We start from the raw sequence: 13,415 nt of genomic DNA, 5'->3' as shown, positions 1-13,415 counted from the left end.
GTCCAGGCCCCTCATGATTTTGAATACCTTTATCAAATTTCCTCTCAGCCTTTTCTCCTCTGAGGAAAACTTCTCCAATCTATTGTAGTTCCTCATCCCAGGAATCATTCTTGTGAATCTTTCCTGTACTCTCTCCATTGTCTTCACGTGTTTCCTAAAGTATGGCGCCTAGAATTGGATGTAATACTCCAATTGAGACTGAACTAGTGTGGTACACAAGTTTAGCATAACTTCCTTGCTTCTGTACTCTATGTCCCGTTTTTTATAAATCTCAATTCTTGGATGCTTTATTTTTTTAATATAAATTTAGATTACCCAATTATTGTTTCCAATTAAGGGGTAATTTAGCGTGGCCAATCCACCTACTCTGCACATTTTTGGGTTGTAGGGGCGAAACCCACGCAGACATGGGGAGAATGTGCAAACTCCACACGGACAGTGACCCAGAGCTGGGATCGAACCTGGGACCTCAGCGCCGTGAGGCGGTTGTGCTAACCACTAGGCCACCCGTGCTGCCCTTGGATGCTTTATAAACCACTCTCTCAATCGGTCCTACCGCCTATATAGACACACAGTTCCCATTATTTTATATTTGCTTTGCTCTCTTTGTATCAAAATGAGGCAATTCACACTTTTCTGCATTAAATTGCATCTGCCATTTATCTGTCTATTCCACCATGTCCTTTTGAAGTTCTACATTCGCTTCTTCACAGTTCATAATAGCTCCAAGTTTTGCATCATCTGCAAATTTTGAAATTGTGCTTTACACCAAGGTCTATGTCATTAAAAATCTCATAACATTGAGCCCATGGGATCTCCTCTATAAACCTGCTTCTAGTCTGAAAAGCATTCATTAATCACTGTCGCTCAGCCAATTGTATCCACATTGGTACTGTCCCTTTTAATCCAGGAGCCCTAACTTTGCTCATAGGTCTCTTGTGTGTCACTTTATTAAGTGCCTTTTGTAAGTCCATGTACACCATGGCAACAGCACTGCCATCATCAATCCTTTCGGTTATCACTTCAAAAAAACTCCAGCAGGTTAGTTAAACACAATTTGCCATTAACAGGCCGATGCTGACTTTCCTTAATTAGCCTGCATTTGCCCAAGTGACCATATCCGCAGCTAAATCACCATAGGAAGATTTGCAAAACTTCTGAAGGAGGTGCCGGTAGGACAAAAGAAGAGGCAAAATCATAGTATCCGTACAGTGCGGAAGGAGGCCATTTGGCTCAAGTTTCATCGCCGTCTTCCTAGCCACTGTCCAAGGTTGAACCACTGTCCACAAACCCGGCATTCTACATGATCCTGTGCTAAGGTTCGGACCCCACATCCTCTCCAGTACGAAGAAAATACTTACTTTCATCTTCCTATGATGAAATTAAACTTGTCTAGCTTCCCTCCATTCCATTCAGATTAGAGAGAGTGATTTCCATTGGAAATTACGCTGAGAGAAAACCCGATCACTTCTTAAAACAGACTCTTGAATGGTTATGCAGGATTAATGCAGGCCTGATCCCCCCCCCCCCCCCCCCCCCCTCAAACTCACCTTGCCTGCTAATTTAAATGGCAGTCGTGTGCAGCCCAGTGTTAACGTAGTGCAGTTTCCTCACTCCTTAACAGGTATACTTACTTGCATCCATATGAGTTGGGACCTAGTGTTTAAGACCATAAGATATAGGAGCAGAATTAGGTCATTCAGCCTATTGAGTCTGCTCTGCCATTTAATCATGGCTGATATGTTTCTCATCCCCATTCTTATGCCTTCTCCCCATTATCCACTGCTGAAATCTTCCATCTATGCTTTTGTTACCTTCAGACTTGACTACTCCAGCACTCTCTTGGCTGACCTGTCATCTTCCCACCCTCCGTAAATTTGAGCTCACCTATTTAGCCCTGAACAGAGCTTCTGACTCCATATCCTCTACATTACAAAGACTGCCTACCTCCACCTGGAAGATTGCTGGAAAGTGAATAGTTTATACAAACTTCCAAACATTGAACAATTGTCATAAACTTGTCTGGCTCATGTTCAAGAAAGAAGCTTAAGTTACAATTCCCTCATGTTGGGCCTTTTGTTAAAAGGTATCAAGGTAAAGAAAGGTTAGAAAAGTGGAGCCGACCTGTCTGGAGATCCTTGCTTCAGTACTGACTTATTGGGAGTGAGCTTGAACCCTCCTAAGCATGGGTCACTCAGAAGTAGAATTTACCCGTTTCCTATTGTATAAGTGGTTGCAATGTAGGTTCTTTTTGCTATAGTGGAGGTGGCTTACTCTTCTTCAAGATCTCATCAGTATGTTTAAACATGAACCTTTATTGTTAGTCTTTCACCTATTTACAGTTCCATGGTACGGTCATGCAGACTGGCTGCTTATTAAGTGTTGCTTCTCAAGTGTTCTCTCTAAACCAGTATTGTTCAAACATTTTTTGCTGACCCAATCTTCGTGACGCACCATTTTCTCTTACCTTTAATGCAACAGCTGAGCCTGCATGGTCTTCATGATCTCAATTGCTTTATCATTTAATGTTAGATTTCTGCTAAGGTCTTCAGCAGATGATTTAAGTTCTCGCTGCATCCTTTGAAAAACATCATGAGGTTAGTCCTCGAACTTCTCCTTCAAATGCCTTTGAAGTTTTGAGGGTCTTTAAATTCTTATTCGCCAATACTTCCCTGCATATAACACACTTGGGTTTGCATCAGGATTTACATTGGCACAATTAAAAAAGCCATACCTCAAGAAATTACCTTTGTACTGCTTTGTTCCCCATTTGTTTAAAATGATTCATCTTCAGCTCTTCACCGCCTTGTTGACGTGCTTGCTAGCAGCGAAACAATGGAGGAACCTCTCCTGATTTTGCACCAAAAGCACAGATGAACAGGATGTGTGACATCAGTGTGCATGACCTCTCTGTCATTGCTCTGGGCGCAAGACTGCATCATTCCATTTAAAAGCAAGTCACAGCATGCATTCTCAATTTAAAAGCTTGCTGGAGCATGACGCTCCCGCGATGGGGAACTCCACAACCAATTGCTCCTCCACCCTCCCAACACCCTACCCCGAACCACCCAGTCGCAACCCGCAGTTCGAAAAACCATACTCTAGACTGTTCTACCAGTCTCTAAATATGTGACTTTATGCATCATAACAGGTGGTGACACTTTCCTGTTCCATGTTAACTCTTCCTCTGCTAAGCACCGTTACAAGGCATACAGGCACAATATCATAACCGATGTAATACTTTCTTATTCTGTCTCTGTAGATTAGATTTTTAATCCTTCTCTTGTCCTTATAAGCATTTTTACCCAGCAGGGTAAGAGATATCCTTTACCAACACAAGGTCCTCGTCAGAGTGTTAATCTCTCTATCCTTCTTTAGGATTTTTACCTGGCAGGTGTCAAGAGATATTTTACAAATAAAAGGTATCTTTGGGGACCATATTGGATAGTTCGAATAAAAACTGGCATAGGGATGGCAAAGCACAATTAAACTCTTCCAATCGTTTCCAGTGCACACAGCCTATAAATTGTGTTGCCTGCTAATTTACAATTGTTGTGCAGCCACTGTTAAACATTTTGCTTAACAACTATGCGCCTAGGCAGGTGGCTTGCGTTTGTGCAAGGAGAGCACCATAGCCTCAGTACTTAGCCAGCTACCTCCTATGCCTGCCTGGTACTCTTTGCAGATCTTCCCCCCCCCCCCCCCCCCCATAACACTTGCTGCTGGGATCCTGGTCCTACATAACCCTTTGAATCTTTTCCTTATTGGTACCTTCCCTCCCATTCTTCGCTTCACATCCATTCACAGTCTGGTTTCACTGCAGATTGCAACCAGCAAATGCAGGGAGCAATGAGCCTGTGATCAAATGTCAGGTCAGCTGAGCATTCCAGGATGCACCCCACTCCACACCCAGTCAGCCACCAAATGGACAATCAGGAATGGTGATACATCTCAAGGTTGACATGTGGAACCCACAAAACTAGATGCAGTCAATTGCTTGCAATCCTTGCCAAGCCATGTGTACATGCTTTCTGTTTCTCACCAGCGAAAATGAAAAGTACTCATCTCTTTTGAAATAGAGCTTCAGCAACTGCCCTTATTGAGCAACGTACAGCAAACTGGGAGACTTTGCCAATATTACCTGCTCCCAATGTGGTGATATGCGTAACTGTAGATACACAAGGGGTTAATGTAAATACACGTAGACTAGCTAGACACTAGAGGGAGCACCAGAGACATGACACACAGACATTCAATCAATAGGTCAGTAAGATAGGACACGACCAATGGGCATTCACACACAGAGGTGACACCACCGCAGGAGGGCATTACATCAACCCATATAAAAAGGACACAGCGCACATGATCTTCCTCTTTCCAGTGGAGACAGTCAGTGTGTACAGAGGGCTGATTTGAAACACATCACACCCACCACCTGGATTGTAGCAGACTGGTTCTTCAGTCTGAGTAGCTATAGCAGGATTAACGGGAGAGTCAAATCCAAGTAGGAGAATCGTTAACAGTTTAATAAATGTGTTAAAGCTATCTCCAAGTCTGAACCTTCCTTTGTCAGAGTGCACATCAAGGAAGCAGCTTATGCTACGTCAAGAGCAGTGGTTCTCAACCGGGGTCCACATGGAGCCTGGGGGTCCATGTAACATTACTGGGGGTCCACACAAAAAAAATACCGAATTGGGGGTCCATGGTGATATTTTAGTGGTCCATAGAGCAATTCTACTTCAGAACAATTGTTATTACTGAGAATCAAGTAGAAGAAAAAACTGTTTGTTTTCATGATGAATATTCACCTTTCTCTCTCTCTCTCGCACTGACAAAGGTCAAAGAGAGATTATAATCTATCTAATTTACCTTGAGGTAAATACCCACGGTTGACCTGACGCTTATGCCACGCTTCTCCTTGACAAGTTTAATGAATGATTTAACACAGTAATCACTAGAAACTGTGTATATTTGATATGAATTGGGTATTTTTAGAGTAATTTAATTCAATTTAGTCAGTAAAAAGTTTTTTTCATTACTTTTCATATTAGAATAAGTTTGGCAACGTACGAAAATACCGCTAATCCGTTTCCAACCCTCACGGTAAGGTAGATGGACTTTAGGACTAGTTTACCATGCATATAAGAAGCTTTTTTTTCTGTGGAATGGCTATGGGGGTCCACAAAAAAAAATTAAGAGGAAAAGGGGTCCATGGGTTAAAAAAGGTTGAGAACTCCTGGTCAAGAGTATAACAAAACACCCAACACCACATAAAAGTTACAGTATTGAATTGTAATCTTATTTTTGGAAACACCTCCCACTCATGGCTTATCTTGTCAAGCCAAATGCTCTTTAGCCTAATACCAATTTATATCTTATATTGTTCTCGGGAAAGCAAGAGAGGGAGAGAGAGAGAGAGAGGAGTCCCATGCAGAACTCGGTCTGGGTGTTTTAAATAAGTTTGAAGTGGTTATTTTCCTCTAGGTCTTTGGGAGTAACTATTGCATTTAAAATTGGCAGAACCATCTGAAGTTCACGATTTAAATTGCATTGTCAGATGGGTCCCAACGCAGTGCAATTGCCATGGGGAAATTAGCATTTCCGGACAATTGCCACATGAAGCCTTACCTGGGGACCTCCGAGTGGGTTTCCATGGGGCACCCTCCAAATCCAATGCTGGGGAGCCAGGCAGTTACTGGCCATTATGACAGCAATGTCAGCACCCTGTTTCACAGATGCTGTGATTCACCCTGTTGCTTACATCGTACCAGAGGTTGAATAAAAAAAAAATTTGAACCAGACAAGAAATTAGCAGAAACCACTTTTTAAACTGAAGAAATTTATTGGTACATCGCAGTATTCTTTCCTTACCTTCCCCCTACAACATGTCAAAGCAAGAGTTACACAACCAGATTTAAATTCCCCTGTTTTGGAACCCATTATAAAAATAAATCTGCATCAGAGCTTAGTGCAAAACAAATTGCGATTCTCAACATTATCCTTCTATACTCTAATTTGTTCACAATGAGTGATGTCAGTGCTAAGTGAATGCTCTGCTCAGGTCAATACCCCAAATTAATCAAAAGGCATTCAATAATGCACTTCCTTCTACATTATAGAATAAAATACTGTATATTTTCTGCTTCAGACAGTTCACATGAATCTGACAGGAAACATCAAAAACGTACACAGCGACTGCTAATGATTTGTGTCATGAAATCACAAGAGTATTTAATTACAAAACAAATCTCATCCCAAAGTCCAAACTCAAATGTTGTGAAATAATCATGCTCTTGATCCAATGTCCTCTACTGAAAGCAGGTAATCCACCATTCAATCTGATCATTATTGAACAGACTCGAGGACTGAATCAATTACTCTGTCCTGCTCCTCTGCTATTGCCCATCAAACAAACTGTAGCAATGGCATACATCATTAATGCACAATTTCACAGAAATACTAATTTTTACAAAGATAATATTTTTGTACCATACCATTTGGGTACATTTGCTGTAAATTCTATTTTAAAAGGTAATTTAAAAAAAAACTGCCGCTCAGTGGACACCATTCTTGGTAGAGCCAGAGGGCAGGCTAGGGTAAGTATAAAGCCAGAGACTGGACCACAAAATACAGGCAGACAATCCAAGGATTGCTAAACTGTTGAAGATGTTGTCTTTCAGATGAGCTGTTAAACTGAAGATGTGTCTGTCTTCGTAAGGCCATGGCACTATTTTGAAGTAGGGAGATCTGGTCAATATTTATCTCTCAACCAACATCACAGCTAAAACAGATTATTTGAACATCGAAACATTGCTGTTCACATGTCCTTGTGTGCAAATTGCCATATTTCCTTCATTACAACAGTTACTACACTTGAGAATTACTTCATTAACCGTAGAGTGCATTGGGACATCATGAGGTGGTGAAAGATATATTAAAAATGTAGTCTTTCTTTCAGATGTTTGTATTACACGTGTTCCTACATAGCAATGCTGTAAAGCTTTGAACACTACCTGTATATGCAATGTACATAGAACCAAATCTGATCATTTTTGATTCAGTGCTGTTTTAACAATATTAGTTTGACGATTACATTACATGTACATTTAAGATGTGGAGATGCCGGCGTTGAACTGGGGTGGGTACAGTAAGAAGTCTCACAACACCAGGTTAAAGTCCAACAGGTTTGTTTGGAATCACTAGCTTTCGGGGTGCAGCTCCTGCCTCAGCCCTTTGGAGTGCAGCCCTGAGGCAGGAGCTGCACTCCAAAAGCTAGTGATTCCAAACAAATCTGTTAGACTTTAACCTGGTGTTGTAAGACTTCTTACTATGTACATTTAAAATCAATATTCTGTTTTAACAGAAAAATTAAAACCTAAATTACAAAAATACAATATGCATAAATGAAGGTAGAATCTAATAACTCACTAGAATCGAAACACAAATATGGAATTTTATGAAGAACGTGCAATCAGAAGTTGAACAATAACAGAGTGCTGCCAAATGCCCTAGAGGTTAAATCAAGTTCCTTCATCTTAACTGCATTTCCAATATTCAACTTGGTATAATTATGGCACCGGATTTGCTGCTCGCTGTTCACCACGAGTGCAAGAAGCCATGAAGTCAGTTAGTAGTTTGTAATAATTGTGAATTAGACATTTCTGATTTGTGCAATTTCATTTCATAGCATTTACAGTGCAAAGGAGGCCATTCGGCCCATCGAGTCTGCACTGCACCCTACTGAAGCCCACATTTCCACCCATTCCCATAACCCCACCTAACCTTTTTTGGACACGAAGGGCAATTTAGCATGACCAATCCACCTAACCTACACATCTTTGAACTGTGGGAGGAAATCAGGGCACCCAGAGGAAACCCACGCAGACACGGGGAAAACTTGCAGACTCCACACAGACAGTGACCCAAGCTGGGAATCGAACCTGGGACCCTGGAGTGGTGAGCAACTGTGCTAACCACTGCACTACCATGATTAAAAAAGACATTTGGACAATTTGAAACTTGTTTTCATTAGAAGTAAATTTCTTAAACAATTTCAGTGCTTTGCAATCTTGTCCATTAATAAGTAGCTTACCAGAACTTCAGCAACCTGCTATTTTGTAAATATTGGGGGCGATTGTGCCCACAACCGCTGAGAGTGCAAACAGCGATGTGGGAGAAATATCTTGCAAGAATCAGAAAACGAGATTCTTGCCAGCGGTGACATAATGAGCTCCCGCCTCATTTAAATAAATATCAATATTATTAAAGGGCTTCCCCACCATATGTTTCCCCTACCCCCCCCAACAAAGAATTCTCCCATGCTCCTTCCCCAGGTTTCTAACTCCTTCTGCAAAATGAGAAGTTGTTGAGGGGAACCCACTTGGGGCGCAAAGCAGGGGTTGGGGGGGGGAGTAAGTAAGAGAAATGCCAGGGCAGTACCACCCTTGGATGAGGGAAGGGTTTGCCCCCATACTCATGGGGGGGGGGGGGGGGGGGGGGGTATTGATTTCAGCGTAGATTGGGCAGTGTGATGGCAAAAGTTACACCAGATTATTATTTCCCTCAGAATTTTTTCCCCAGTAGTTTCCCTACCACAGATGTTAGACTCACTGGTCTGTAATTTCCTGATTTTTCCCTACTTCCCCTCTTGAATAATAACACTATTATTAGCTGACCTCCAGTTCTCTAGCACCTCTCCTCTGGCCAGAGAAGATTTGAATTATTTTGTCAGAGCCGCTGCAATCTCCTCCCTTGCCTCCCACAGCAACCTGGGATACATCTCATCTGGCCCTGGGGACTTATCCACTTTTAGGCTTGTTAAAACTGTTAATACCTCCTCCCTCTCAACGTTAAGTCGTTCAGGTAAATCATAATGTGCCTCCCTGATTTCTGTACCTACATCATCCTTCTCCTTACTGAACACAGATGTAAAATACTTTGATAACCTCACCAATATCTTGTTCTACACACAAATTGGCATGTTCATAGATCATAGAATTTACAGTGCAGGAGGCCATTCAGCCCATCAAGTCTGCACCGGCCCTTGGAAAGTGCACCCTACCTAAGCCCACACCTCCACCCTAACCCGTAACCCCACCTAACCCAAGGGTAATTCGGCATGGCCAATCCACCTAACCTGTACATCTTTGGACTTTGGGAGGAAACCGGAGCACCTGGAGGAAACTCACGCAAACACGGGAGAATGTGCAGACTCCACACAGACAGTGACCCAAGCCGGTAATCGAACCTGGGATTCTGGCGCTGTGAAGCAACAGTCCCAACCGACAAAGCCGGTTATCCCCCTCAAAAAATTGGGGTAGATTTCAAAAATTAGCATAGCATAACAGGAGCAATAGAAATTCTTACTGGCTTTACATCATAATAGTATCTCCTATTGCAGGAGACTCCATCATAAACATTTACTTGAAAATTCTATCCAAATATCATCCAAATAGAAACAGAGAGAAGCAAACATCACCATGAAGTTGGTCCCTTAAATCTCCCTGAACAACAATCTAAAGTTATTTGACTCTTTAGGTAGTTTTCTCATTAGAAGTATTGCTTTTGATAGGCCAAATGAACATTTAAGCTCATCATGTCTATCCAACTGTGAGGTAATGCTTCACAAACCATTAAACAAAATGAACAGTGGAATGCATAAGATTTATTTTAAATAGAAAAGAATGGTGCAACACTGGAAAACTAGTGGATAGATTTTTTTTGTTTCTGCCAAATTAGAACCAAAGATCAATTATTTGGAGCTTTATAAAACATTTTGGTGCATCACCATTAGTAGCTTTTCCATGTCTATGGATTCCAATAATAACATCTCACTATACTAAGAATCTTTAACATGTCATTGACAATACACTTATTATAAACGTATTGCAATAGATTTTTTTTCAATTTGCGTGCATTAGCAAAAAGGTGAATACAATGCTGTTTTTTCTGCAAACTACAGGAGAAAAAAGGAACATATATTTCATGGAGTGAGGCAGTAATCTTTTAAGTTATGCAGTACTCAAATTACTTAAATTCTGTCAAAACTGACCAGAATTTCATGGTTCCAATGTGGATGAATCACTTCCACAACTGAAATACGATATTGACAGTGCCTGAGCCAATAAAACAGGTGACCCAAAAGATTACCTATATTTTCTCCAAGCTTAAATATTTAAAATGCAATCACTAGGACCTTCCATTCAATTAGCAAACATTCATTTCTGGAATAAAACTGTAAAATACAATTTTGTAAATCAGTAAGACTCCATACATTTGACATTACTTAATAAGCACAATCAATGGGCTACATGTCTGTACATATAAAAATACAAATAATCAGACTAGTATTGCGTTTTACAGTAATATACATCAGCATGTCTGTGACTAACTTCACACAATTAAAATTCCATTAATGACACTTCTGCGGAAAGCAGAATTTAGTGCCACCTTATCTTCTACACAACGAGTATCACCCAACATCCACTAGATGTGTTTGGTAAATAAAAACTTCTCAACAACATAAGCCTGAAACTGACTTATCGGTAATGTAAAATGGATGACAGAGAATCGTGTAACCTGTTCTACACCTGAAATTCTTTAAAGACAAAAATCAAAAAGGTGTAAAATAAACTATCCGTTCACTGCCAGCTCTTTCATACTATCACTGAAATCGAACCACAGCCAATAGTAGTTATATAACAAAATCAACATCATTCTGGGGGAGGAACAATTGATATTTCCATACATCAACTTGTACAGTACTATCATACAGTAAATTTAATCTATAGATCACAAATTGCCATCTGAAAAGTGTGGCCGCCACACTTGCCGTTTTGTCATCAGAGTCAGAAAGACATGCACAGTTTCAAAAATCAAATACATAACATTTGTAGCATTACACCTCATTTAAATTGTCTTGTACCTTCCACAGCACAGAGATGCCTTTCTCTAGAACAATTAAGTTTACATCCAAAATAACATGTTTTACAAGATGCCAACTTCATTAGTGCAATTTAAATAAATTAATATGATCTTGAATTATTATTAAATTAGGCTTAATGTCCACGAGCAACATTCAAGGGGCATGAAATTATTTTAAGAGAATGATATGCAGTGGTCATTGCAATCTCAATTTAACACATCATAAATGCTCTGGGCAGACAATATTACCCAGTTATTCAAAAGCCACAGCTACATTACGGACTCTAATTTAGCTGAATGCTCAAATTAAGTCAGTGAGTCACATTTCTTTTAAGTTACACTTCCATGTTTGATAAATGATTGAAAAATATTCCTGTCGAAGTCTTCAGCAGATTCATGCATGAATCACAATATTTCCTTAATGGCAGTACCAAAGAGCTTAGCTAATGGTCTTCAAATGATGTCTACTCTGGAAGAGCATTTATTATTTTTAAAAGTTGTAAACTTCAAATAGTCATACTATTGCGCTCATTGCAAAATTTGCAGTGAATCCCTCCACTGAGGTCTGTCACAACACCTGCTTTAACTAAATCTTCCAGGAATTTCCTCTCAGTTTCCACATTGTGCATAGTTTGGGCCTTCATTGCGTTCATCCGGACATTTTCATAGTAGTGCAATGGTGTTTGTGGTTGGCTAAGGTTGTATCCAAATCCTGCCAAGCTGACCTCATCGCATAGATGTGTAGCCAGAACAACAGCGCTGACTCCCAATGTAGGAATATTCTAAAATATAAATCAGATAACATTCATGTTACTAATGCAAGACTGATTTATTTTTAAAAGTCTACTACCATATTAGTGCAGTAATAAAAAGCCTGAAATTTTTGATAGTTGCTTCAACAAAGAATACAAAGTATAACAAACAAGCCAATAGGAAAACATCAATGAAACCTGTCCCATATTCACCAAAAACATCATGACCCACCACTCCTGTGCTCCCATGACATTTGCCACCCACCACAGGCTATGTAATCTCCTTGGAGAGATAAAGATCAGAACAAGAAAAGGGCATGGGGCAGGAACCAAATCTCCAAGGACAGCTGCTGGTAGGTGGGTACCTTAGTTGGAGGGCGGGGGGGGGGGGGGGGGGGGGGGGGGAAGAGACACAGCACATACTTTACTATTTTCTAAAATGTCAAATTTCAGAGGGTGGAATTTAATTGCACTAAGAGTCCTGCTTACCATTTGGATAACCAGTGGGAATACTGAATCATCTTTCCACAGGCAGCCTTATGCCATTCAGTTCAATCAAGCTATTACCTTGACAGCACTGAGCCTTGCACTGAATCAAGGCCTCAGTGGAGTAGAAATCCTCTCCCCAGAACTACCAGCCAATTTAGACAGTGTGCAGTACCAGCAACACCATTGGGGCGATGGAAGCTGCCAGTATTGCACTGGGACCTACGCAGACGATTCATCAATGGATTCTAGTCAGGTGAAAGGAATCCTAGCAGGGTTTGCTGGGCAACCTCCTCAGATGTAGGGTCCGTGTCACCCAAGGGCCTTATTTGGCCTCAGGAGGCCACCCCAAGCTTTCACATGCTGGACTTAATCGCAAGGCAGAAGAAAACTGCTGTAAACCTCCCTCCACTCTGAAAAACAAACTTTTCTACTTTCTGCCCTTGAACCAACTGAAAACGAAAATCGCTTATTGTCACGAGTAGGCTTCAATGAAGTTACTGTGAAAAGCCCCTAGTCGCCACATTCCGGCGCCTGTTCGGAGAGGCTGGTACGGAATTGAACCGTGCTGCTGGCCTGCCTGGGTCTGCTTTAAAAGCCAGCGATTTAGCCCAGTGTGCTGAACAGCCCCTTACAAATGAAAATCACTTATTGTCACAAGTAGGCTTCAAATGAAGTTACTGTGAAAAGCTCCTAGTCACCACATTCCGGCGCCTGTTCGGGGAGGCTGGTACGGGAATTGAACCATGCTGCTGGCCTGCCTTGGTCTGCTTTCAAAGCCAGCGATTTACCCCTGTGCTAAACAGCCCCTGTAATTTTGTAACCATGCAGCACTACCCTTTTAATCTCTCAGACTTGCCAGCCATGTTAAAACCTGTCTTGTGCTACTATATTACCTAGCAATCATTTCACTAAGTTAGTCAAACAGGATTTTTCTTTTAAGAAATCCATGTTGATTTTGATTTATTATCCATTGTTTGCCAAACGGCAGCTGATTTTGTCCCAGATTACTGATTCGAAAGTTTCCCACCACTGATGAAGTGAACCGCAGTGAAGCCGATTGCATCTGCTGAGCTTTTGAACAGGAATGTAACATTTGCAATCTACCCCCACCGAAGGAAGATGTGCTTTTATAAAGTTAAATTAAAGTTTGTGCATCTTTATATTAATATCTCAGTTGTCTTACAAAATATATTCGGTAAATCAATGCTCTCCCCCAATTTTCCTTTGTTTTAGTGCATCATTTAGGTCAGC

At 41.0% G+C, this 13,415-nt stretch overlaps 1 protein-coding gene across 5 annotated transcripts in view; it reads right to left on the bottom strand.

The window, feature by feature from the left end:
* Positions 1-9,644: 9,644 nt before the first annotated feature.
* The window catches only part of st3gal5 (ST3 beta-galactoside alpha-2,3-sialyltransferase 5), an 85,556-nt gene continuing 81,785 nt past the window's right edge, over positions 9,645-13,415 (bottom strand). For all 5 annotated transcript variants that reach the window (XM_038793306.1, XM_038793305.1, XM_038793310.1 and 2 more), the window contains one exon: positions 9,645-11,705. In XM_038793306.1, coding sequence (XP_038649234.1) covers positions 11,430-11,705 — 276 coding nt within the window. In that variant the 3' untranslated portion in view covers positions 9,645-11,429. The remainder of the gene's footprint in view (positions 11,706-13,415) is intronic.

This window comes from Scyliorhinus canicula, chromosome 3 (assembly GCF_902713615.1).
Source record: "Scyliorhinus canicula chromosome 3, sScyCan1.1, whole genome shotgun sequence".
In the NCBI taxonomy this organism is placed as follows: Eukaryota; Metazoa; Chordata; class Chondrichthyes; order Carcharhiniformes; family Scyliorhinidae; genus Scyliorhinus; species Scyliorhinus canicula.
This window is presented reverse-complemented; position numbering and strand designations above follow the sequence as displayed.